A 25,468-nucleotide genomic window follows, 5' to 3' on the forward strand; every position below is an offset into this window, starting at 1 on the left:
AAACAGGCTTTCCAACGATGTAAAATACAATGCCAATTAGCATTGGAACAACAGAGAAATAATCCACCAAACACAAGTTTCCGAACTTTTTTTCCCCAGTTTATTTAATTGTTAGTAGGGCTCTATTAAGTAAAAGTAGCAATACCACAGTGTAAAAATATCTGTTTACAAGTAAAAGTCCTGAATTCAAAATTTAAAAAAGGAAAAGTCAAATTAGCTATGTTTGAGTTGAAAGTATGGAAACAACTGCAGTGTCATAATCACCATCCTCACCCAATGTTCTTCTCAGGTCATTCGCTGTAGATATGTAGGAGCTCTAAGTTTGAGTTCTGGCTTCAGATGTTGAATACTTGTTGTAATAAAAGGGGTGGTGTGAGGGGTTGAATGTACCAATGGATAAACACAGAGACAGAAAGAACTGAAAGTTACCCAAAGTTAATTTAATGCATGTTAAAATGCTAAAAGGAATAGGAGAAGAGTGTTTTTAACAGCACAACAAACATACAAGTAACTACAGTAGTTTCATTCCTTCTCTATTAGCTAATTTTGTATGTTTCTGCCAGATGGGGCAAGCTTTGCTTTATCGCTCACGCCTCCATTCCAGCCTGGAGGACAGCTGATGAGGGCTAAAGAGGGAATTAGCTACCCACTCAAAGGCTTTGCTCTGATCCTTCAGGTCAGTGTTTGGTCCCTCCAGCTCTTGAGCAGGACAGAGTAACACTAGTTTGCGAGGATTTGGGCAGATTTAAAATCAAAAGGGGAGGGGGCCTAATGCATGTATTGGACATAAGACACATGAGCCAGAATCTATGGGTGCACCACAGAGGAGGGAAAGTCCCAAACCTGGAACGGACCTTGGTTGTTTTGCCTCCTGAGGGGCAGCTGGAGGGCACATTTTGAGTTTTAAAGCCTGAAATATACTTCCCCTTAAGTGACAGCCAATACAAATGTAATGTACATCAATGAACATTATACTACAAAACCTAAAACTGCTTATGGATAATATCTACTAGTACTCTCATGTTTAAAGTTGGCTATTCTCATGCAAACTCTAACAAGTCTCCACAGTAAAGTCACAGCAATATCCGATGCTAAAGATCTCAGTTTTTTGAGTGGGTTAGAGGTGCTTTTAGGCAGCGTAATCCACTTGGTCTTGTTTATATTGCTCAGGTAAAATAGTAAATATACTGGTTAGGACCGCATGATTTTGAAAAATACCACATTATTGCAATTTTAATAAATACTGCGATTTGAAAATTGCAGTAGGCCATATTGCGATTTTGATCATATTTTGATTAATTGTGCAGCCCTAATACTGGTTATAAATAAATAAATGAATGACTAAAGAGACACTACAGAATCTGATTTTTGGTCTTTGGACCTGGAGAGAATTCCATCGTATTGTAAAAGAGTAGCAGACCTAATTAACAGAAACCAACATGTTAGACATGGCTGATAAATAAAGTTGCTCTTGCTGTTTACATAGCCACTTTTACAGACAAGTCTTACATTTCACTAATGCTCAGATCAAATGAAAACTGGGAGAATATATTTGCCATGCCCATTTTGTTCCGGCAGATGGCGATAGTGTACAAGGAAAACCACTTAAAGTCAACTTTGTGAAACTGTGATGGTATATTATCAGCAGTAGCAATTTATTCTATTTGAATTGATACAAAAATGATTGCTTAGTCAGTAAGTTGCAGGTAAAAACCTCTTATGAGTAATTCTTCATATTATAAAATGTTCATGTAAAAGACAGGCGCCTGCTGTGGCCTTTTAGGTGCAAGAAGATCACATCTGACAGGAGTGAACTTGTTGCATGTAGACTAATAGAACATCACTGTTTTATTAGTCTACAGATCAGTCATTTTGCAGTTTGATCAACTCAGTTAAGATGGTACAGTAAAGTAATGCAGGTATTGGCTGTGCTGCAGATGTATAGCAGCTGTCCATATTGGATGGGATTACCTGGGCTTTAACCCTTTCGGGGCATAGATCAGATCTTATTGTGGCTGTCTGCAAAAAAAGTGAAAAACAAATTAGATGTAAGTCAAATTAAATTCACACAACTGTCACAAAAACAACTTTGTGAACATAATAAAATAAGACGGGAGGTCTGTTAACAGCAGCTAATAAATCAACACCATGTTCAACAGTGTCAAAACAGACAATAATATGCCTGTGTTTTTCATTTTGGAACAATTACCACCACCCTTAATATAAATATATTAGGGCACCTAGAAAAAAGGTTTGATTATATTTTAACTTGGTCTGTAATCTAAAATCCTCTATCTTTAGTTGAGACAACATCCTACAGCTCTTAATAATAATATATTTCTTTCCATCAGGGGAATTTAGTGGGAGAGAAGTGTGTTTGCATTTAGTAACACATAGTCATTTAATTTTTCTATTTGTGGCCAACAGTATGTGACAACAATTATTTGGAATAAGCTCAGCGGTATGCCTTAAATGACAGCAATTCATTTAAAAGGGGAAATGATTCAAACAAAACACATCTGTGAATGCAAATCACTGCCAGGTTATTTGACAGGGCAGACAGACTTCAACACCTGCTAATCACAACAATGCTATTATTATATAAGACTGTTCATGAATCACACAACATGACATACTACATACCTGTATGACATACTATAGAGTTGTTTATGCCCCTGCAACACACTCAAACACCTGTTTTACATGAACATACAATACATTCTGAGCTGTCATAGGTAGCAGGAACAGCACAGGTGTAACTGTACAAAACAAAACATGGCCAGTACTCCCTCAGATATTTTGGTGTACAAATATGGAACACCAAATTACATGTTATCAAGAGCTCGTTATCCTTAGAACATTTTAAAAGGAAATTATCATCACATTTAATTCATGATGTCTAATTATCTTTTTATATGTTTAGATATATTTTCTATGTTTTTTTGTATGTATTACATTGTTTTTATTGGATTGTTTTCCACTGTTTGGTTAATTTTTTTCTGCACTTTTTGTGTACTTCTTGTTGTTTAACTTTTGTTGTATTTTTAAAATTATTTTAATTTAGATCTTTCTTCCTTTTTTGTTATTGTTTTTTTGACACATTCATTGACTGGATGTTGTGCAATTTTATATATGTGTAAATAAATAAATAAAAACACTGATATCATTAATAAGCTTCCAGAGCTTCTCGCTATTGTGAGCACTGAGCAGTCATCAGTGTCATTAGACATGTGCTTTTCCTGCTAAAGGACTAATTAAAATGTGTGTCTTGAAAATGGTCCATTGATGCTGCTTGTTTACAACTACAGTATACTTCATAACATATTTAAAACACCTCGCAGATCGTTTGACAAAACTTACCGCAGTTTTTGAAGACACTTTCAGATTCATTGAAGACTTCTTTATCAAGCCAAGCAAAAATATCCGGTCTGCTGCACGATAAATAAAGGTTTTAGCTCATTCACAAGTTGTGAGTCTTCAGAAGTGAATAGAAACGGTAGCCGTTAATGACATCACCGGTCACTTCCGGCTACCATATTTACTTTTTTTTTTTTTTTTTTTGCTCAAATAAACAGTCTGCTAAACACGTTGGGCTAAACTAACCATTCGTGTATGTATACTAAAAAATAAATTATATTGCTAACACCTCACCTCCATACTATTATTGACACACAGTACACCTCAACTGAACTGACTGTAATGCTGTGCAATGTGCTGCCTTCCACTGTGTAATTGTCTGAAATATATTAATTATTTCTTTTTTTAAATATCTTTGAGAGCTACAAGTTATTTTAACATGGTCATGGAGCATATATATACTGTATATTTGTATTCTGGGGGTATCGTTCCTATGCAGAGGGTAGTTTAGTTTATTTATTGACTACGCTGAGGGCGTTTTATATTTTAATAATTTATTTATTTATTGTGTTGAGTTGAATGTGCTACTTATTATGTACTGGAATTACCTTGTTCCTTTTTTACCTTTTTTCTTTTCTTAAAGCTGACTCGGTGTAAACTGCTCAGAATTCCAATGAACTTAGATGCAAATGGCAAATAAAACTCTTGAATCCTGAATCTTGAATAATATTGGTAAATTGGTAGAAGATACAGGACCCCCAGGAGTCTCACCAGCAGACTGAGGAACAGTTTTTTTCCCCCAGGCTTTTGAATAGATAATTCATACGACACTTTCTCACACAAAAAGTGCAATAAACAAGTGCAATACCTCAATCATATATCTTATACTGTATTATATTCATAATATGCCTTGTACAAAGTATTTCCTTTTATTATTGTAATAGAACTTATTTTTAATGGAGCTTCCCAGCAAAAAGTATTTCACACGATTGTACTTGTATAACCGGCGTGACAATAAACATCTTGAATCTTGAATAATACAAAGTGGGACTTAATTTGAGTAAAAGTTTTCACTCGAGTGAGTCTTTTGCAGATTCCAGCAAGAATGATTTAAGGTGTGCTTATGCATATCAGGACTAAAAAAATTGGATGATCAAGGTACAAAAATAACTGACATAAGAGTAGAGATTCTTATTTTCAAACAAGAAAAAGTTAATTGTCCTTATTCAAAGTGAAGGATTTGTCCATTTAACATTTTTTTTCACAAATGTAGTTAGTCTCAATGATTAAGCTTTATTGCACTATTGCACCTCTAGGGGGAGGTCAGGTACAGTGGATGTAGACACTTTTGAATGCAGGTCAACCAGCAATTGTAGAAGCCAATTAGCTCAATTACTCAAGTATCATGTATGCTGTTTGTATCTACCACCACCAGCCAATTCCACCCAGCGTTGACAAACGTTGAAAGTGGAATCCTTGATATGCTTAAGAGCTCATAGCAGGTAGATCACTTAACTGGCTGTAATTACAGCTACATCAGATCCACTGAATCATGTTTGACATGCATGCAATCATACCATCTACGAGATGATAAAAAAGATAATCACCCGCTAACCTTTCTAAATATTGCTGCCTCTAAATCTGCCACTATGTGCGATGACAAGCTGTCACAGCTGAGACAAAAAAAATTCACACCACAGGCACGTCACATTTTTGCACTCTTTGTTCATACGTTAAGTTTTCAGCAACAATTGTTTTTGACATTGATACAGTGCAAATGCACAATAGCACAACAGACACCATTAAGGATACATATTATTTTTCAAAGTCAATACAGCAGATTTTCGACAATTTGCATGTTTGATTTTTGTTTTTGCAAAACATAAATATGTTTGTCCTCTGTTTTAGCCTTCAGTGTCCAACAGACAAGTTTTCTTCACTGGTCAGGGACCCTTCTACATAGAGAGGCGTTTGGAAATCAATGGCAAGTCATTTTCCAAGTGTGGTCGGCAACTTCAGCGAGGTCATGACAAGTGGTGACGCAGGGCACTGTCAGCATCTGTTTCCCATCATGCCTCAGGAGCAGTGTGATCATCTGAGTCAGTCAGTCCAATCAACTTCATTCATACTCTTTTCAACTACGCGGTCATACTGGATGAATTTTTTAGCCATACTGTAAACCGGTACTGATGTTAAACATGTCTGCTATGATTTGATATGCATATTATATTAAGAAAGAGATAACCTAAGACCTGAGAAAATATCGCTTTTCGCAATGTAAGACACAGAAGATACAGTGCCGTTCACCCCGTCAGTTCACATCAACCACCAACACTCACCAGTGTTTCAAACTTTTTCTTTGACAGATTAAACAAAACAACAAACACTGACAGCAGACAGACAAAAACATACTCAGATGGCTCAAGTTAACGTCAACTCCATCCATCTTCATATGTACCAATTTATTTATTTTTTTTAATATCAAGTAAACATATGCTCTTGGCAGATGTGTTTCTTTAAAATCTGGTGATTCGGTTATATTTTAGGTTTTTAAAAACTATTCATGATGAATTCAAAAAAGGGCTTTTTAAACTTCAGGTGGACAAGTCGTGATGGCTCTGATCATGGCGGCGCCGCTTCCTCAGCATCCCTCAACGGAGACGCCACGTCCATTGAGGCATTTTAGATCTGCACATTAGTAGTAATGCTCAAGCACAAACACCAGCCAACCTCTTGACCCTCCCACTCCCACCCCAAACCCCACTCCTAACTCCTCCACGCCACCTCTGCATCACTCGTCTTTCTTTCCAACAACCCTTACCGCTAACAGATTATCTCACTGGTCCCTGCTCTCCATTTCCAACTCCCTTTTTCTTCATTATCTCCCTTCTTCCCATACTTATGGCAATTGTTTACTCGCTCTTCTTGGTGACAGCCGCGGCCGATAATCTGGACTTGCCAAAGTAGGCCTCGAAAAAGAACTGGACAAAGAGCACAAAGTAGCTTAGGTACATGAGGGAAGACCACACAATGTTCTGCATGTGGGATGGACACTCCTGGCCCTGCTGCATCCACGAGTACACCAGGTAGTTGACCACGCAGCCCATCAGCATCTGGGTGATCTGGGTCAGCGTGATGAACATGGCGAACTTGCGCGACACCTTGAAGCCGGCCGCCCGCAGGGCGTAATAAGAGTACATGACGGCGTGGACCAAGTAGTTCATGGTCATGAACCATCCGCCGCCGGCCACCATGTCTTTGTAGGAGTACCAGGAGTAGAGCAGCACGGTGATGTGATGGTACCAGTGGAGGAAGATGAGCTTCTGTTTCCTCAGGACGATGAAGAGGGTATCACCTGCAGGTACGATAGAGGAAGTTGGGTTGCGTCAAGAGACGGGGGAGGTTTATGGAGAGCATGTGCAGTAGTAAAGAAACAATTGTTTGAAATGGTTTGAAAAAGACCAATAATGCCACTCCTTCCTATACTATATGACCCCTATGTGCATTTGTGCATGTGGTAAAACAGTCAGCAGGAACAGGCTATTTCTGTGGTTACACATTGGCATACTAGAGGCCTGTTTGTAATGCCTAATGTGTGTTTAGCCTAACATTGGGTTACGCTACAACTGGCAACAGAACAGTTGGAATGAATGGATGACTGAATTATTGTAATTGCAGTTCACGAACATGCCTTTGCCATTTGGTAGTATTAAGTCTTAGCTGTCTGAAAGCAACATCAGTAAAGAGCACCAGCTTCATGCACGACATTTTGACAATGAAATGAATTCAAAACAAAACCGTCCTCAGTGGTCTGTTAATTTAATTGGGAAAGGCGGTTCATGGGAAACAATATATTATACCTACTACACGGACACTGTGAGACATTGCCATAAAAAAGGTCTCGACTTACCCAGTTCTGGTGCTTTACTAAGTACGAAGGCGTACGCCCAGAACTTGCTGACAGGCCCGTTGTAAAAGCTCTGGTCACAAACGGACTGTTTCAGACCTTTCGTCATCAGGATGTTTATCATGTAACTCCCAGTACGGATGGCACCAAATATACTGCAAGGACAGAGAGACAAACCAGACAGAAGAAATCATTGAAGTGGGAAAACGTGTGGTTATTTCGTTACCGTAGTTGATATGTGAAGTCTACGCCGACAAACTATGTACTTGATGTGTCAAGAGGTGCTATGGCTCCATAACAACATATCACCTGCTTCCCTCTGTTGCTGGTAGTATCTGATAGATGCACTCTGCACTATGTGTAGAAAAGGCATACTATACAGACAAGACAGCGATGACAGACGTCAAATTTGATCATTTCATAGTAAATACACACTGTATTTATTCCAACATAAAGCCATAAACATAAATTAAAACAAACAAAAGACGACAGCCCAGCAAGAAGCAAGTCTAAGTTATTCCCCGCACTGACTCAAACTAGGAAAACCACAGGAAAAGGACCAGTATGACTGAGTAAAGTAGATGAAAAGTAAATGTAGACAAATGCCACCACAATCACGGCATGACACAGCTATTCTATCAGCTGTCTTTCTACCTAAAGCTCATGAAATGTTTGTGAATGGCATGAATGCATTAAGAGTTATTGATCACACAATGTCATTTAATTAGGCCACTAACTGATTATTCTGCTGGCCCTTTTTTTTTTTAAATAATTAGGGCTACTCTTTAGGTTTGAAAATCAATATTTATTTGCTGCCTTTAATAATGTTAGTGCTTTCTCACCTGAACACAGCGAGCGTGAGCGACCACAGCACCAGCGGTTTCCTCAACTCAAACTTCTCCCTCTGTTTCATGACATGGCGGCCGCCGAGGATAAAGGCAACGTAGAGTGCAGAGAAGAGAAATGACTTCTTCCTGTAAACACAAACAGAAAAAACAACAAAAAGCAAAGATTAACATTAACCATGTTTTGACATGTCATTGTCTTTACTGTGCCTTAACAGCTTAATGTGCTGATTATGTTTAGTCTTTTCCAGCAATGCTCTGCTTAACATTTCATACAAATCACATAAACACTGGGCAGCTTATAATTAACTGCTTAACAGACCTCTTGAAACAAATATGAGGAGTCAACCAGATAAAATAGCAGAAATTTGCCATAGGCTAATATATAAAAGAAGACACAAGGACAAGAACGTGACATGTGAGGAACTCACAGCTATTAATCAGTTAGAAATCCATCCTAAAACTACAAGCAGCTATTCACCATGAACATTGCATTTCTTGGACCGTGTAAGTACATACTTTATGCACATCACAAGATGCTCACATCTAACAGCATGTTTTCGAATGGGGACTTTCCCTTAATAGACTTCGGTTAAAAGCATTTTCACAGTAGTTACTACGGTAGTAGTGAGTGTCTTTCATGCCCTTTTCAACCCCAAATTTCTAAGTTTGAAAAGAAACTTCTACAACCAGAAGTCTCCTTCTCTAACTGCTCCTCTTCTAGCAGCTCCACTATATTAAGTACAACATACTGTGTACAGAACACAAACAATAGCTGCACTGACTTCCCAATTTATGCCTGAAGTAATGATTTAATGATGTGAGTCCAGTTCCAACAGTCACTAAATGCTTAGTTTTCACTTTATTGCTTCTATTCAGTTCCAACTCCCACCATCCTGTGACGCCTCCCTTAATTGAGTTGTCAGAGATCACTGCTGTGCCACATGAAGTGGAGAAGACTTGTGAGGAAGCACCACCTGGTCAAACCGAATCTAAAGAAAAGCATTTCCCAGCGCTCAGCACAATTACAAAGCACAGGTGGTCCGATGTGACAGACTGGATGCTGAGTAGGACCAACAGAAGATTGGGACATGCTGCCTGAATCTAGAGCAGCTTTGTTTGAAACATTGTTTGGTGTATTGGACGGGGAACAGAGGAATAGTTTGGAGCATTAGCCAAAAAAGTTTGGGAAAATAAACTTAAGATGGTAAGGTTGCAGGTTGCAGGGGCCAAAGGTAGAGACCATAGACTGTATATAAAGATGGACGACATGACTGCTCCCCAAGCCAAAGCATCTTGATCTCCCCCTGGTGGCTGGCTGCAGTATAGGTTATACATCCTCCCAAAGTCACGTCAAATACATTTTTCCCAAAGATGGTTTCTGTCATTTTAGGTAGTTCTTATCACGCTGATGTATGTTCAAGTGTTCGTTTTCTGATAAGTTTGGTTTTAATTAGTTATTTGATGTTATAAAAAAGGGGTGTGAGACGTCATGATTGACAGCTGCTCTGAGTGAAGTAGTTGTGCAACCGGAGGCTCGGGAAATATACGATAGAGGAGATATAACTTTAACTTTCCATAACCGTAACGAGTCTTTGTAACGGAACATGTTTAATTTGATCATAAATGTAGTTAGAGAGATATTATGGTTAGTTGTTGTATCTTTCTAGCCAAACAGCTACCGTGGTGCTAACGTAGCAGCTAGGTGGCTCACGTTAACATGCTGCGGCCGTGCTCGGCTCGTGATTGGCTCAGGCGGATGTGTGGGCGGGACCTCGATACCGCGGCTTCAGCCAACCCGATCACTACTGCGCAGCCACTGGCTCCAAATGATGTCAACAGCTCCCGTATCCGGGATATTTTGGCTGCATTTTTGTGCAGTGGGAAAAAGCAGACGCGTCGTCCATCTATATACACAGTCTGTGGTAGAGACGTGTGAAATTGTACCAAAGAAGCATGAACAGCAACACCCTTGGAAAGAATAAACAAATAAAAACATCAGGTTTGCTCTCTCAGAGGAGAGTGCACAGGCACCAGTAATGAGGCATTCTGGGAGCTCTGGGTCTAACGGCCCTGGGGATGATGAGTTGTGTAAAACTAGCCCAAGGAGTCGGGTTGTTTTTGAGCTGCTTTTTAGAGGTTATACAGAGAGAACAACATGACTACAACATTAATCACTGAATTATAAGGTGGAAATTGATGATTCTATTTAAAGCATAATGTGTGTAGTATTGTGTTACAGATAAGATAAGATAAGATAAGATAAGATAAGATAAGATAAGATAAGATATCCCTTTATTAGTCCCGCAGTAGGGAAATGTGCAGTGTACAGCAGCAAAGGGGATAGTGCAAAAAACAAGAAGCATCAGCTAACACAGTAAAAAAAAAAAAAAGAGCTAAACAAAGTGAAACAAAATATGACCCATTTAAATAGAAGGAAGTATAAAAATGGGAACAGTTTATACAGCATTGACAATAAACGGACTACTAAAAAATTGCACAAGTGGAAAAATGATATTTCACAATGAGAATGAAATGAAATTCCACCTGAAAATATTGCACAGTATGAATTACACCTGAGTAGTTATGATATTGCAGTCATAATACAGTATAGTGCAGTTATTGTCAGTTTTTGGTTTTAAAAGTAGTCTATTCAAGGTCAAATGTCTTTGTAATATAGTATAGTAGCACACTGGTGTACTGGTCAAATGGTCTGTGCACAACTCACACTGCAAACATTTCTCGCAGAACCGTGACATATGCAACCAAACCAATCCATCCTGTTCTGTTTCGCAGTCTCAGCAGAGCACTGTAACAACAGCACCTTGTTTTGCTGATCAGGTATGTAGCACGGCAAGAAAGAAAGAAAAAGTGTGCATTTTTGCAGTATTTTAAGAAATGACATCACTATTGTGCAGAGTGTCTCGACTCCTCTCTTTTTTCTCCACCCTCCCTCACAGAAAGGAAAACGATGCTCAGAATGCGAAGCTCATAACAGTAACCAAGTCGATGAAGATTGGAGCGAAAGTACAATAACAGTCAGTTTTTAACATAACGGACTTCATTGTTGGTCAGCATTCAGAGAATGAAAGATGGCACTTTTCTGTTCTTGTACAGTAGGAAGCCCACGAACTGATTTAGGCCACCTTGTCCTCCGCAGATGAACAAAGGACAAAGCAGTCCAGTCAAAGTGGAAAGGAGCAGCTTTCACAGAATGACAACAGGGTTGGACTGCAGAATGACATCACTGTTTCTCAACTCCACACGAAGGAGGGGAGAACAGAGCAACACTGAACACACAGTGGCCTACATACTGTGGAAAGGCCGGTTGGATTGGAGAGGAGCAAGAATCTCAGCATTCCCCTTCAGAGTACTGCTGTCAAAGCTGACAGATTGATGTATGTGGAAGTACAGACCATGTACAACTCAATCACCGGTTAATTAGTCAATCTTGTTTTTTAATAATCAATTAATCCTGATAAAAGTGAGAGTGTGTATGTTTTGAAAGAAGAAATAAGACATTCTACTTCTTACAAGTGAAAACTTTTATTCATAAGGACTTGCTCACTTCAATACACGCCTTGCTTGGTCTGGTATGACCAGCAGCTTATGGAGGTTAATGTTAGCAAACTTCCGATAGCTTGTTGTATAAAAGGACATTATTGAGTCTGTTTGCTTGTGTTACCATTACAATACGTTTTAGCATTTACCATTATCCTGTTATTGTGGCCACTGTTCAACAAAAAGTTACATAAACTTTATTACAAACAGGTACATACATGAAGTTTCAAGTCTTCTTCAATACAGCATGATGTTCATTTAGTAAATTATGGTCCCATTTAGAGTCAAATAGACCATAAAGCAGGGGATGCTTTAGGGCGTGGCTACCTTGTGATTGACAGGTCACTACCACGATGTTGTCCGGTATGCGAGTTGTCCGCATTTTCGTCTTAGAACTTTAACCCTTTCACAGTTGTATTTCAGTTCGTGAAAGTTAATTATAACCTTTTTGGTCGCCTAAAAATGTCTTATTCAGCATTTGGTTGTACTTAGATCCACCCCTCTCGTGCCACTTCTGATTGCAAAAACAAAAAGGCCGAACTCGAGGCTTCAAAACGCCAATAGTCCACAAACCAACGGGTGACGTCACGGTGACTATGTCCACTTCTTATATACAGTCTATGATTATAATTGATTCACCTTAAGCTCCAGAAATCATAACTTCCACCACCTTCTTGAACTGTATCTAAAAAGACCTTAATTACAACACAGGCCATCTAATACCTAAGAAGTGTTGTCTAAACTGACCAAGACAGTTATTCTTGTTATTATTTTCGAAAAGAGTGTACCCTCAATATGTCGTTCATTCTCATGTGTTATCTATGTAATACTGCATGTCAGCCAATATAGGAGATAAGATGATATCAGTATCACAACTACTCCAATGATCCAGCGCGAGCATAAAGGAATGGAGGAACTTTACCGTGTTGTTCTCTGCGTTTTCTCAGCATTGTATACAAGTAAGCCAGAGGTTAAGATGTGCACGGGCTACTGCTTTATGTTTAGAAGATGGATTACACTGTCAGAAAACATAATAAAGGGTGAAGAAACCCAAGGGCATGGTCAAAGCTGGCAAGTTGGTTGAGGGCGGTGGGGGGAGGTGCTGCTGTTGTCTTTGCAAAGGCTCTGAAGTGCCAGCTGCATCTCAGCTATGTCTGCAGTCACGGGAGTCTATTTGAGACATCGGTGTGAATTCACATCATCCCTTCATGCTCCACGGTGCCTCTACAGCTCCACTCCTGACCATAGTTATTCAGATTCAACCGAAAAATTATATTTTCAACTGAATTTTATCCTACTTGAAACAAGCTGCATTTTCAAAATAAAAGTCAACATACAAGTGATACATATTTTGAATGATCCATTATCACTGCTTTGACAAACTGACAAATGACGTGAAGTCACGGTCATAAGATATTTTTTTAAACTCATAATGACATTTTTGAAGAATGCTCCAAGCTCTTCTACTAACTTTGTAGATGGGATTTACTGAGTATACAGTATTTAGAGAGTCAGAGGCGAAGAAGAAACATAGACGGGTTCATTTTTTTTTTTTACTCCCATCTTCCTTCAGTTCATCAAATAGTGGCTACAATACAACCCAGAAACTAATAAAGAAGCAAAAACTTGAGATGAAACAACAAGTTGATCTGTTGATTTTGAGTTGAGAAATAAGATGGTAGATGCCCGTAAAATATTGTACCAATTACAAAACTAATAATTGAGAAAAAAAAAAAAAAAAAATAGAATTACCGCCTCGTGGTTGTATGCCTCCACCAGCCAATCAAGTTGCAGCTTTCATCCATGTCTGTCCAAAATATCATCACTTCCTCAATTTATCCTATTAGAGATTTCTGTTAAATTGTCATAATTAGCAGTGACACAGTGACCTTTGACCACCTAAATCTAATCAGTTCATCCTTGAGTTCAAGTAGACGTTTGTGCCAAATTTGAAGGAAGTCCCTAAAGGCGTTCCAGAGATATTGTGTTCACAAGAATAGTGCGAATGGACAACCCAAAAACATAAAGCCTCCGGCCACAGCTGTCGCTGCCGCAGAGGCAGAAAAACAAAGCTTGATGCATAAAAAAAACCACATTGCAACCACCACTTCTGAACCTGACTTCTGTCTACACAGGACAATATATTAAAAGGGGTGTGGCGAGAGGCTCGACTGCTGATTGTCAAAGTGGGCCGAGGCAGCACAAATGCAAAAAACTACAGCATCAGAGCTCTTTTGGGGAGGATCAGCATGGAGCAGTGACAGAATCAGCAGAGTTTTCTCGCTTGCTGCAAGGTTGGAAACCAGCTGTTTCTCTCCAGCTGAGATTTCCCCCAAATAACAAGTAAGCAGCAGTGGCTTCATTTTAGAAAAATAAAGGTGTCCCAGATCCACTGCATAAGTTTTACGTGTTCAAAGTGTTTACATGAATCCATGTGTGCACCGAAAGCTTGATATACTGTAATAAACACACAAAAATGATATATTGTTTGTACTGGTGTGGTCACACATAAAAAAAATGTAATAAGGAAAAATTAGTTAACAATAAAACCACCAATTAAACAGGCGATGATGAATATGTAACCAGGATAGTGTGCAAGTAAAATTGAAGTATCAGAAGAGCTGCTCAGTTACAGCTAGGTAGGTATGGCATCTCTTTGTCCCGGGGTTAATTGCTGTCAGGGTGAGACGCTGGGCGTTGGCCCAGTTTGCACTGCTGCCAAACCATGCTGAAAATCTGACATATCCTAAAAAGGTGTTCATGTCTAAAGAACATAAAGTTACAAAGCCAACAAACCAAAACTCTAGTGTTGCCTAGACCAACAAAATAATCCTCAACAAATAATGTTAACATAACATGTCATTCTAACAACTGCCACGGAGAAAAGGCATCAGATCTCATACACAATTGTACAGTAAACTAGCAGGCATAGTAGACACCATCTTAACTTAACAGTTCATCACAATAGAGGTGTGTAATATATTCTGCAGTACAGTTGGTAATATATTAAGGATGTTGGTCGTGCAGCCCCTCCCCTCCCCCACTCAGTGCTGTATAAAGCTACAGGACAACCTGCTGTGAAACTTAGATCTGTATTAGCTGGTCCAGGAGATTTTCACCCGTTACGTAATCCTGAGTTTGCAGTCTGAGGATGAGTCTGCACGCCTGTGAGCTGGTGTCCAACTGTCTTACCAGAGTGTGTGTGTGTTTACAGTGTCACACATGCATATGCACAACAAAAAGTGTGTGTGCGCTAACATATAAAGTAACTCAGTTCAGTTCAGGGGGGTGTAACTCTATTCTCTGGCACTGCTGTCTGTATCTAAGACAGTGGAAAGGCAACCGCAGTTACTGTGCCAACGTGTAGGATGAGCAGTAAACCACTAAATAAGACCAAGAGGTGCTGTAAGTAAGACCTAGCTATTACAGAATAATCTGTCATCCGAGAAGCACCCATTTCTAATCTGGTTAGTAACACACCCACCAGTCCCAGTTACTGCATGACATTTCTAATGGAACTTTTAAATAACCAAGCTTGCAAGATGCTATCACGCATTGGTTTGGTTCACTCTGCATCGGGTGGCCCACATGAAGCGACAATTTATCTATTGAGGAAACAGAAGAGTTCTTTAGTTGAGTGGTAATTATTTCAGCCTGTTAAGTGCTTAAGAACATCTTGAGTCATGCTTATTTTAAGCAGCAAGACAAATGGCTTGTAGGAAGCATATAGCACTCAACAGTTTTACCAAATCCATGCACCTTGATTGCATCTCTGTACTGTCCACTTATTGTATTAAGATTTTTTTTTGTTCACAGTGATAGAAGCCGCTACCATTAAAGACTCGGGATCAAGCTGTGTCTCTCTGTCCAATCACAGACAAATGTACACAGCAGGGTTTGCGACCACCGGTTGTGCCATGGACCAATGTTTTGATGAGAAGGGTGCCAAATTAGTTTCTATCTTGTGCTCTACTAGCACCTAATAATGACACACGCGTACACAGTCAAGCACGAGGGTGACCAATACACATTCCTGGAACTGCAGAGGGCAGTAATGCAATTATGTACTGCGTGCAAGGCATGCTATTCCACAAACTGAAAGTTGATGGAGATAATGTTCCAAGAAAAGATGTGATGTTCTGTTAAGGCGGGGAAGAAGATGGCCGCTATCCAATGTAAACAATGCAGGCTTCAACATATTTTTTAAAATCATGTCAAAATTAGGGCTGTCAAAGTTAACGCAAATTTTTAGGTTGTACCGGGCTCAGTTTTAAAGCTAGAGGGAAGATACTGGTATCATATGAAAAAGATAACCTCAGGAATCCATCGGTACCAATCATGGCATACTAGCTTGTCGTGAAGAAGGCTAAATAACGCTCTAAATACATTGTATAGGGCTGTCAAAGTTAAGGGGTTTCTTGACCTCTGACCTCAAGATATGTGAATGTAAATGGGTTCTATGGGTACCTACGAGTCTCCCCTTTACATACGTGCCCACTTTATGATAATCCCATGCGGTTTGGGGTAAATCATAGTCAAGTCAGCACACTGACAGCTGTTGTTGCCTGTTGGGCTGCAGTTTGTCTTGTTATAATTTGAGCATATTTTTTATGCTAAATGCAGTACCTGTGAGGGTTTCTGGACAATATTTGTCATTGTTTTGTGTTAATTGATTTCCAGTGATAAATATATACATAATTTGCATAAAGCAGCATATTTGCCCACTCCCATGTTGATAAGAGTATTAAATACTTGACAAATCTCCCTTTAAGGTACATTTTAAACAGATAAAAATGTGCGATTAATTTGCAATTAATCGTGATTAAATACTTCAATCGATTGACAGCCCTAGTAAAAATGTAAATGCACAGTGACTCAACGTCTACAAAATAAAATGGACTATAAAATGAACTGCTCTTTCCCTTCTTTGTTCGCAGCTTTTCCTTGACAGCCTGATGAAATCTGAAAGTGAAACCAGACGCAGCGCCACTCCAGGCAGACCTTAATTCACGAGGAGCCAGCCCACATCTTCATCTCACCCGTCGTGAGAAGGAGAGCAGCCCAGCAAACATCAAGCCCGGGGTGGACTCTGGGTTAACACGGTCAGAAATGATCAGCATCATGATGCGCTGCTCTCGTTAAAATGGCAGCAGCAAGGAGCAAGGTCTTGTAAATGTGACTGTAGGTCCATCAGGAGGAACCTCTAGGATTGCACTGGGAAATCATAATAATAAATCATTTATTTTCTTCAATTAGCAAAATAATAAATGCTGTTTGCTTTGATTTGGTTTTGGAGTTGTCACATTTGATTTAACACAGAATATAAAATGTCTTTGGTAATTTATATGGTAAGCTGTGCATTACATTCAGGGCACAATAAATAATATAAAACACAAACAGAAGGCAGCTTACTATGGCTATAATATATAACCTAATTCCTGCTACCCCAGTTTGTCACCTGCAAAATAATTTCTTCAATAAACATTTGGAAATGGCTTCTAATTATCTATAATCACCTCTCCCACATCGTCTGCACTGTGGCTCTTTGAATTATGTGTCTTTGTTAGTTGCCTGTCTGTAATGCTAGCATCTAAAAAATGTCTTATTCCATTATTTCTGTCAAGTGTAAAACACTATGGTGAAATCACCAAAAAAAAACTCAAATTACAAATATTATTCAACCAGATCTTGAACAAGATAGGAAAGGAAACAAGCTGTGTAAAGACCAATGAAATGATACCCTGATGCCAAATTTAAGACGGGGGTATCTATTGGTCTCATCCATCCAATAGCCGGGCTCAGGAACTCTGGGACAATAGGCTTGACTGCTTCTGGACTGAATAAGAAACATGAGATTCGGAAGGAAGAGACTTATCTCCTCAACTCATCAACTACCAAAGGAACCTGACCTTCAAGACTAGTCAATGAGCTACAATACATCCTGAACAGCATCGCTATATATCCCTCATAGGGTGGCTGAATCATATAAACAGTAAGCAGACAGGATACACAAATATCTCATTGCTCATTCACCGCAGCATTCTCAGACTCTGCATCCCTCATTATCAGTCCAGGGCTAAACCACCAGAGATCCATCAAAAGTGCGGAGACCCATAGCGATGCTATCTACCCGTGAGGCTTTTTTTCAAAACTGGAGAACGCAGATCACAAGCAACCTGCATGGTAATGAAGAACAATGACGTCTGTGGGAGCACAGAATGAGTCAGCAGGTTAGAGATGTCTGTATAACAAGAGGGGAACAGCTCTGTTTTGGATGGTAAGGCCACACTGCGAAACTATCTTATAACAGGCCGTTTTTGATCTGCAGCAGATTTTAACCACACAGAATCACATCCACTGCATTATTATAAAAGGGAAAAACACAAATCCCCAAATGCATCTACACAATGCTCACTCTGACTGACATACGTACATCATTTTTCAAAAGTACATCACACAACAATCTGTATTAGATCAGTTCCATTTGATAATTTTCAATAACATTTTTCACCACGTCTAAGAGTGAGACAATCAGTATGTTAAATGATACGCTTTGAACTCTATGCACCTCTGCAGTGAAGCAGCTGAGCTTTTGATATCGGTATAGATAAGAAGATAGGAGCTTCATAAAGCAACGTGCTAGATGTTTTAACTGTAATGGCCACAGTCCGAATATTATCTTGCTTATCTCTAGCTCGGCTGGGAGCACAGACATCTCTACGAACCAGTATCATTTGAATAATGACATATACAGCGATGTTTACATGTTAGATGTTTAGTTCAACACCCTTTCTTTTATGGTGAAAGCACATATTTAAAACTATAGTGAACCGACATGAACCTCTTTGGAAATTTGTATCATACTAATAAAGCACAATGCCTTGAACAGTTACACTAATGCATGCAGTACAGTGGACTTGGGCAGAAAAATACGTATGAGCTAAATGCAATCACTGGATTTTTTCATATTTTTTTGTAAAAGTGAACAGCGAAGTAAATATCACCCAGCTGACATGGCAGGTTCACTCCGAAATGTACCTGACTTCACTTTCTCAGGTCCCAGGTGCTACAGTATGTGATGCTGCTGACACTCCTGAAATAACAGGAAAGCATTGACGGCATCAATATCTGATGTAGAAAAAGGATTTATTTTTCCCACTTTTCTAACCTTGTATGCAGAAACGACTGTTATTTGGTCTGCGCTATCAATTTTTCCAGAATGTTTATTACAATGGCCGATTACTTTGAGTTGGCTGTCCACAATTTCCTGAGCAACACTGAGTTCGACAAACTGTGTCATCTCTATCATGTCATTGGTGCTGTGAAAATGTTTTAAAAAACGATGCACTATGCATGTCTTTTAACTGTATAGCCAATATACACTCACCGGCCACTTTATTAGGCACACTTGTTCAATTGCTTGTTAACACAAATAGCTAATCAGCCAATCACATGGCAGCAACTCAATGCATTACGTCATCTAGACGTGGTGAAGACGACTTGCTGAAATTCAAACCGAGCATCAGAATGGGGAAGAAAGGGGATTTAAGTGACTTTGAACGTGGCATGGTTGTTGGTGCCAGACGGGCTGGTCTGAGTATTTCAAAAACTGCTGATCTACTGGGATTTTCACGCACAACCATCTCTAGGGTTTACAGAGAATGGTCCGAACAAGAGAACATATCCAGTGAGATGTAGTTGTGTGGACGGAAATGCCTTGTTGATGTCAGAGGTCAGAGGAGACTGGGCAGAGTGGTTCGAGATGATAGAAAGGCAACAGTAACTCAAAAAAACACTCGTTACAACCAAGGTATGCAGAATACCATCTCTGAACGCACAACACGTCCAACCTTGAAGCAGATGGGCTACAGCAGCAGAAGACCACCCGGTACTAGCAAGGTGTACCTAATAAAGTGTCCGGTGAGTGTATTGTCCTGCCCCTTAGTACACTACCTCATGTGTTTATGTGTACTTTTATAATTTTCGTACAGGAGGGAAAGAGGATGGCGCTCATGTTGTCGCTAGATGACAACAGCATCTAGGTCCATGTCCACTCCTTCCTCTTCCTTTTCCTAGTCTTCTGACAACTGGTTGCTTAATCATCCTGGCTTCACAATGCTGAGCTGTCTGCGGCCAGTCTCAAGGGAACACATCAGATCGGTGTACCAGTCTCCATTCATCTCTGCACAACAACTGAATGTATACTGTATATACACAGTGCAGTATATAAACAGTGTATGGTGATGTCTCACTGTCTGTGTTTTGAAACACATGCATTACTTTAACTAACTTAATCTGGACAGAAGATTCCTTTCAGGTTGAAATGTAAAAACGTAACATTTTATCAACACAGATCCTCCAGCTCTGGTTGATCAGCAGTGTCTCCGTTTTAACAGATGGGTTTTTATGTTACAGATAAATCCTGCCACCACTAGCAGCATAACTGGTTAAGAACTTATTTAAATCAGATTTCAGGGTCTGTATCCAAATTGTTAATTTACTAGGGCTGTCCTTGACCAAAGAAATTCTTAGTTGACTAACACTCATCCGATTTTGTTGTCTAATCGATTAGTTGGGGCTAAGAGGGGGCAGTCCTATTACTTACAATACTGAATGCTGAGCCACTGGTTAAGACGTATAAGGGTGTTGCAATCCTGGCCTCACCCCAATCAGTGATGTCACAGCAGGCGTCTTTTCAGCAGCAGTGAAAAGGTAACACACCTGATTGTAGTGCAACGGTAGTTTATTGAACTTCGACCTACATCAGTGCATATATACCGTGTTTACAATGCGATGGGCCGGAGCTAGCACGCAGGAGTTTATCAATTAGCGCCGTCAATAAAATAATATGTTGCCATTTATTACACAAGACTGTTTATGGCAACCTAAATCTGCCCAAAGATAGCTGGATTTTGCTCATGCTTTTCTTATTAAAATAATAGGACAACAAATGAACCAGAACTGGTATTCATAAACTCAGAAACATATAAATATTAACATATAGCCTTTGTGCTAAGTAAACATTTGCCAGCCAAAAACTAATTCAATTGACATTTGCACTTGGCTTAGCTGGTGTTAAGTCCAGACCATAGTAGTAGAGGTTTGCTGAAGGTGCATTAAAAGAGTGGTGTGCAAGTCTGTGATTTAAGTCACTGCATGCATGGTTAAAAAGCATTGCAGTTGGTTTTCAAAGTGTCCTACTGAAGTAACCATCAAACAACAGCTTCCTTTTTTCTATTTCGCACGACGCTTGCCTTCAAACTAGTTTATTCTTGTTTTTTTCTATCTCCGTCTCGCCCCTTAACTCATAAAAACATGCCACACTTAGTCAGTTGCCCGCTGAACATTTTTGAATGTAATAAACAACCTATCAAATCTCATTTCCTGTGGTCGTTGACTCCATCAGCCATGTGTACTGGCCCAGTCTGACATCCTCCACTACAGGAGCAGCGCAGAGAAGTCAGCACAGATCAGCTGCAAACCTGATTGGCTAATGCCCTGTCAGCCGACATCAGAAGATTAACGCCATTGGTCGGTTGTCAGTACCAGGGTATGGACAGCTCCCACACGCTGCTCCCATGCTTTCGCTCTCTCACACACCAACACAGATTCCATTCAATGAATAAGAACGAAACTGTTCTAAAACTGGCTCCACTCAATCCAATTTATGTTAAAAATAATATGCTAAATGTGACTCTTTCTACAGGCAGTTCAAACCGATGATAGAAGAAGCCAGATGAATCCCTCCTGCTCACCGTGTGCTGCTTTCTACAAACCCAGTGCCACTGAATGCTTAATGAAGCCTATGCTATCTGTAACGCATGACTCATTTTGTTTTGCTTACAACCATTTCTTTGCTCAACCTGGCACCGACCTGGACAATAATGACCCTACAGTGAGTTCATGCAAGGGATGGTTGGATGGACCAGCACATGACCTACATATGAAATTCATCGATGCACACAACCACAGAGCAATGTTTACTCAGCCTAACCCCAGTAGCCACAGTGAAATATCAGTCTAGGATAATGGTGTAGTTTGTGTAAAGCTTGGCAGACGCTGCCCTGAGCAAACATTATACATAGTTTTCACCTTAAAATCACACTCTCAGTCATTACAAGAAGATTACATAAAATACACTGGAAGTTACTGTGTTGGAGTTTGTTTAGTAATTAATCAGTTAGAGGTTCATCAGTGTTCTCTATTCAGTATTTTGCCAAAACCTCTATCATTTCTAAAGCTAGACTATTAATCGATTAGTCGATTGACAAAAAATTACCAACTATTCCAACCCAGTATCACGCCAAAACGTGTAATAGACCCGTCTGCCCACCAGAGGATAGCGTGCTAGTGTAACGTTTGGCCTCGCCGAGGTGTGAAATTTACTTGTGTGTATGAAGGTGCAGTACCAGCAGGGGGCAACAAAACCACTCACTTAGGTTTAGGCAACAAAACCACTTACGCCGAATTCACACCGGAGCAGTGGCAAAGTGCGTCCTGCGGTGAGCTGGCATGCAATGTCTATGTAAAGCTGCGGGTGCTCCCGAGCTCAGCAAGCTATGGCCGTTTGATTCTGCGGCCAAACAAAAGCTGGGAAAAGTTTAACTTTTAGCGGCGAAGTGCGGCCAGAGAGGACCCGCAGCCAACCAGTAAACAGATCCTGTGAGTCCTGCGACATGTTGACCTGTGTTACAAAGAATTTCATCCCACCTGAAACACATGAACACGCCTCCCTGCCACAGAAAAATTCAATTTTTGCAGAGAGCCGCACTTCGCCGCTGCCTGGTGTGAATTTGGCATTAGTTAGGTTTAGGAAAAACATCATGGATAGCCTTAAAATAAGTACGTAAACTAAGAACAATATGTTTGAAAACAACATAACAAAAGTATGAAAAACACGTTACAAACTATGGATGTGCATTTCAAGCAAATTATTTGATAATCACTGGGAACTAGTCTACGGAAAAGAGACGAACTGAATGTGCCACATGCGTTTTACTGGTAGTAACATTACTACCCGGCGGCACCTGCGACGGATAAAACAAGGGAAAATATATTTTCAAGACATAACTATAGTTGCATAAACTATTTAATTTCCTTGTAATTGAATGACTATTCAAAAAAATTTAAATCACGACCCATGCCTATCACAAATGTCACTAAAAAAAACATGTCACTTAAAAAAAACATGTCACTAAAAAAATATGTCACAAATGTCGCTAACATAACTCACAAAACAAAACACCTGGTTGAAAGTCCGGTTTGTCTGCCATAAGCCGTGTTTCTCTCTTGTTATTCTCTGTCACTAGCTCTGAGCGTAGCATATTTACGTGAAATGTATTTACAATGCAGTCAGTAAAGACTACATGGTGTGCAAATGACACGCCTAATGCAAGAACAGCATTCTTTTTGCACAATTAAGCCCTGGGCATTATTGCGGCATTATTGCGTCATTCGGGCTGACTATGTTGATGATTGATTAAACATTTCAGTCATGGCAAAAACGCCAAACACTTTGATTCCAATGTCTCTAATGTGTGGATTTACTACTTTTCTCTGATTTACATCTTTATAAATAGAAGGTCTTTGGATTTTGGACTGTTGGTTGGAGAAAACAAGCTGTTTGAAGACATTATCTTGGACTCTGGGATCTTGTGATGGCCAATTTTCTCTTTTATCCTGATATTTTATAGTCTAACAGATGAATCGATATGAAAGAAATCATTGGTTCCAGCCCTAACCATTTTCATACAGAGTATTGCATAATTTGCTCAGAACAGAGTTTTGATTGACCTTGCAGTACGCTGACTTTTCATTCTCCTGTACATTATGATTTAACTGTGATATCTGTAGTCTTTACTTTTACTAGAAGAAAGGTAATACCTCGTTTGAAGGACAAAACCAGGATGACTGGTTCAATATGCTATTGGGCAGTGGTGGAAGAAGTATTCAGACATTTTACTTGAGTAAAAGTAACAATACCAGAGTGTAAAAATACTCTTTTACAAGTAAAAGTCCTGCATTCAAAATCTTACTTCAGTAAAAGTACGAAGAAAAACATGTCTATTTTCAAAGGGGTTCCTTGACCTCTGACCTCAAGATATGTGAATGAAAATGGGTTCTATGGGTACCCCGAGTCTCCCCTTTACAGACATGCCCACTTTATGATAATCACATGCAGTTTGGGGCAAGTCATAGTCAAGTCAGCACACTGACAGCTGTTGTTGCCTGTTGGGCTGCAGTTTGCCATATTATGACTTTAGTATATTTCTCATGCTAAATGTAAATAAGTGTAGTTTAGGGCTGTCAAAGTTAATGCAAATTTGTTTTAAGTCCACTAATTTCTTTAACGCATTAAGAAACTAGAAAACTATGTTATACTAGCTCGTCTCGAAGGAGGTTAAATAACACTCCAAACTTCTGCAAAATTTTCTGATTTTTTTTATGAGTTGAGCATATTTTTTATGCTAAATGCAGAACCTGTGAGGGTTTCTGGACAATATGTCATTGTTTTGTGTTGTTAATTGATTCCAATAATAAATATATACATGTATTTGCATAAAGCAAGTATATTTGCCCACTCCCATGTTGATAAGAGTATTAGACACTTGACAAATCTCCCTTTAAGGTACATTTTGAACATTAAAAAAATCGATTGATCATGGACAATCATGCGATTAAAAATTTTAAATCGATTGACAGCCCTAATTTTGTATTAATAATTTAAATCTGCATAGTAACTAGTGACTAAATGTATCAAATAAATGTAGTGGAGTAAAAACATAAAATGGAAATTATCAAGTACAGGTACCTCAAAAATTGTACTTGAAAGTACAGTACTTGAGTAAATGTATTTATTACATTCCACCACTGGTATTGCACCAGTGACTGTTTAGATGGATGAGGAAGCTGGAGGAGCCATGGATGACCTTTATACAATACTCTTTATCACTGATGCTGGCAGGGAGAATAAATCACAGGAAAATCAAGGACAAATCCTCCCGGTTAAAGATGCACAATGCATCATGTAGTATCCTGTCAGACAGGCTGCTGGAGGAGCATCGCATGCACACGCGGCTGCAGGGCCTGCTGTGAATTTGTTCATTTCATGAAGCACACAAGCAGCAATGTGCGGATGATGACAGAGAGACAGAGAGCCTGATATAATAGGATTTAATCCCGGTGAGCGAGGCTGATGATGCATGTGCGACAAGGCTACAAGCCTGCAGCACGTACTCACATACCGCAGTTGCAACATTATTGCATGTTACTGTATGTAGCCTTCATCTCTTACCAGTTCTCCTGCATCCATCGGATGGCTTCGTCCTCGTTGAACTGTCTCTCGAACTCGTACTCTTGCAGAGCTAGAACCGACATGCTCACTGAGTTTTCTCTTCACTGCTGCTGGAACAAGATGATACAAGAAGGTGTTTGTGTTTAGTTGGTTGTTTCCTTGCAACCCTCGACTCGCATCTCTCGTGCTGCTTGTCTGGACCCTCGCGTTTGTGCGCGAGCAGTTCGTCGGTAGCGGCACCTTCCTCCTCTACCGGTTGACAGAGAGAGAGCCTACGCCCTCTTCCTCAGGAAGGAGGACTCATGGTCCTAGCGCCGCTGAGTTTTATTTTGCTCTCTGTCATTACAGTGTCATTAAAAAATTCTGTTTATTTCAAATTCAATTCACTTTAATTCAAGTTTTAAAAAAAATTAATAATAGGTCATTTAACCATAATGTTATCATTCAGTTGAGTTTAGTCATGTCCAGTGAAACTAATTTCCTTTGAAGGTCCCATATCATAAG

The 25,468-nt window shown here is 39.6% G+C and overlaps 1 protein-coding gene across 1 annotated transcript; it reads right to left on the reverse strand.

The window, feature by feature from the left end:
• Window positions 1-5,062: 5,062 nt before the first annotated feature.
• On the reverse strand, window positions 5,063-25,232 carry elovl6 (ELOVL fatty acid elongase 6). Its single transcript, XM_074649208.1, has 4 exons — window positions 24,965-25,232; window positions 8,107-8,238; window positions 7,268-7,419; window positions 5,063-6,712 (listed from the first exon to the last, which is right to left on the reverse strand). Exons 1-4 carry the CDS (start codon window positions 25,045-25,047, stop codon window positions 6,270-6,272), a joined length of 810 nt encoding a protein of 269 aa, XP_074505309.1. The 5' UTR covers window positions 25,048-25,232; the 3' UTR covers window positions 5,063-6,269.
• Window positions 25,233-25,468: the final 236 nt, after the last annotated feature.

The sequence above is a fragment of the Sebastes fasciatus genome, chromosome 10 (genome assembly GCF_043250625.1).
Source record: "Sebastes fasciatus isolate fSebFas1 chromosome 10, fSebFas1.pri, whole genome shotgun sequence".
Classification (NCBI taxonomy): Eukaryota; Metazoa; Chordata; class Actinopteri; order Perciformes; family Sebastidae; genus Sebastes; species Sebastes fasciatus.

Coding starts and splice junctions, on each gene's coding strand:
- elovl6 (XM_074649208.1), bottom strand. CDS start 25,047: ATGTCGGTTCTAGCTCTGCAAGAGTACGAGTTCGAGAGACAGTTCAAC. Junction 8,239..24,964: donor CGATGGATGCAGGAGAACTG/GTAAGAGATGAA, acceptor TTGTGTTTACAG/GAAGAAGTCATTTCTCTTCT. Junction 6,713..7,267: donor TAGTAAAGCACCAGAACTGG/GTAAGTCGAGAC, acceptor TCGTACCTGCAG/GTGATACCCTCTTCATCGTC.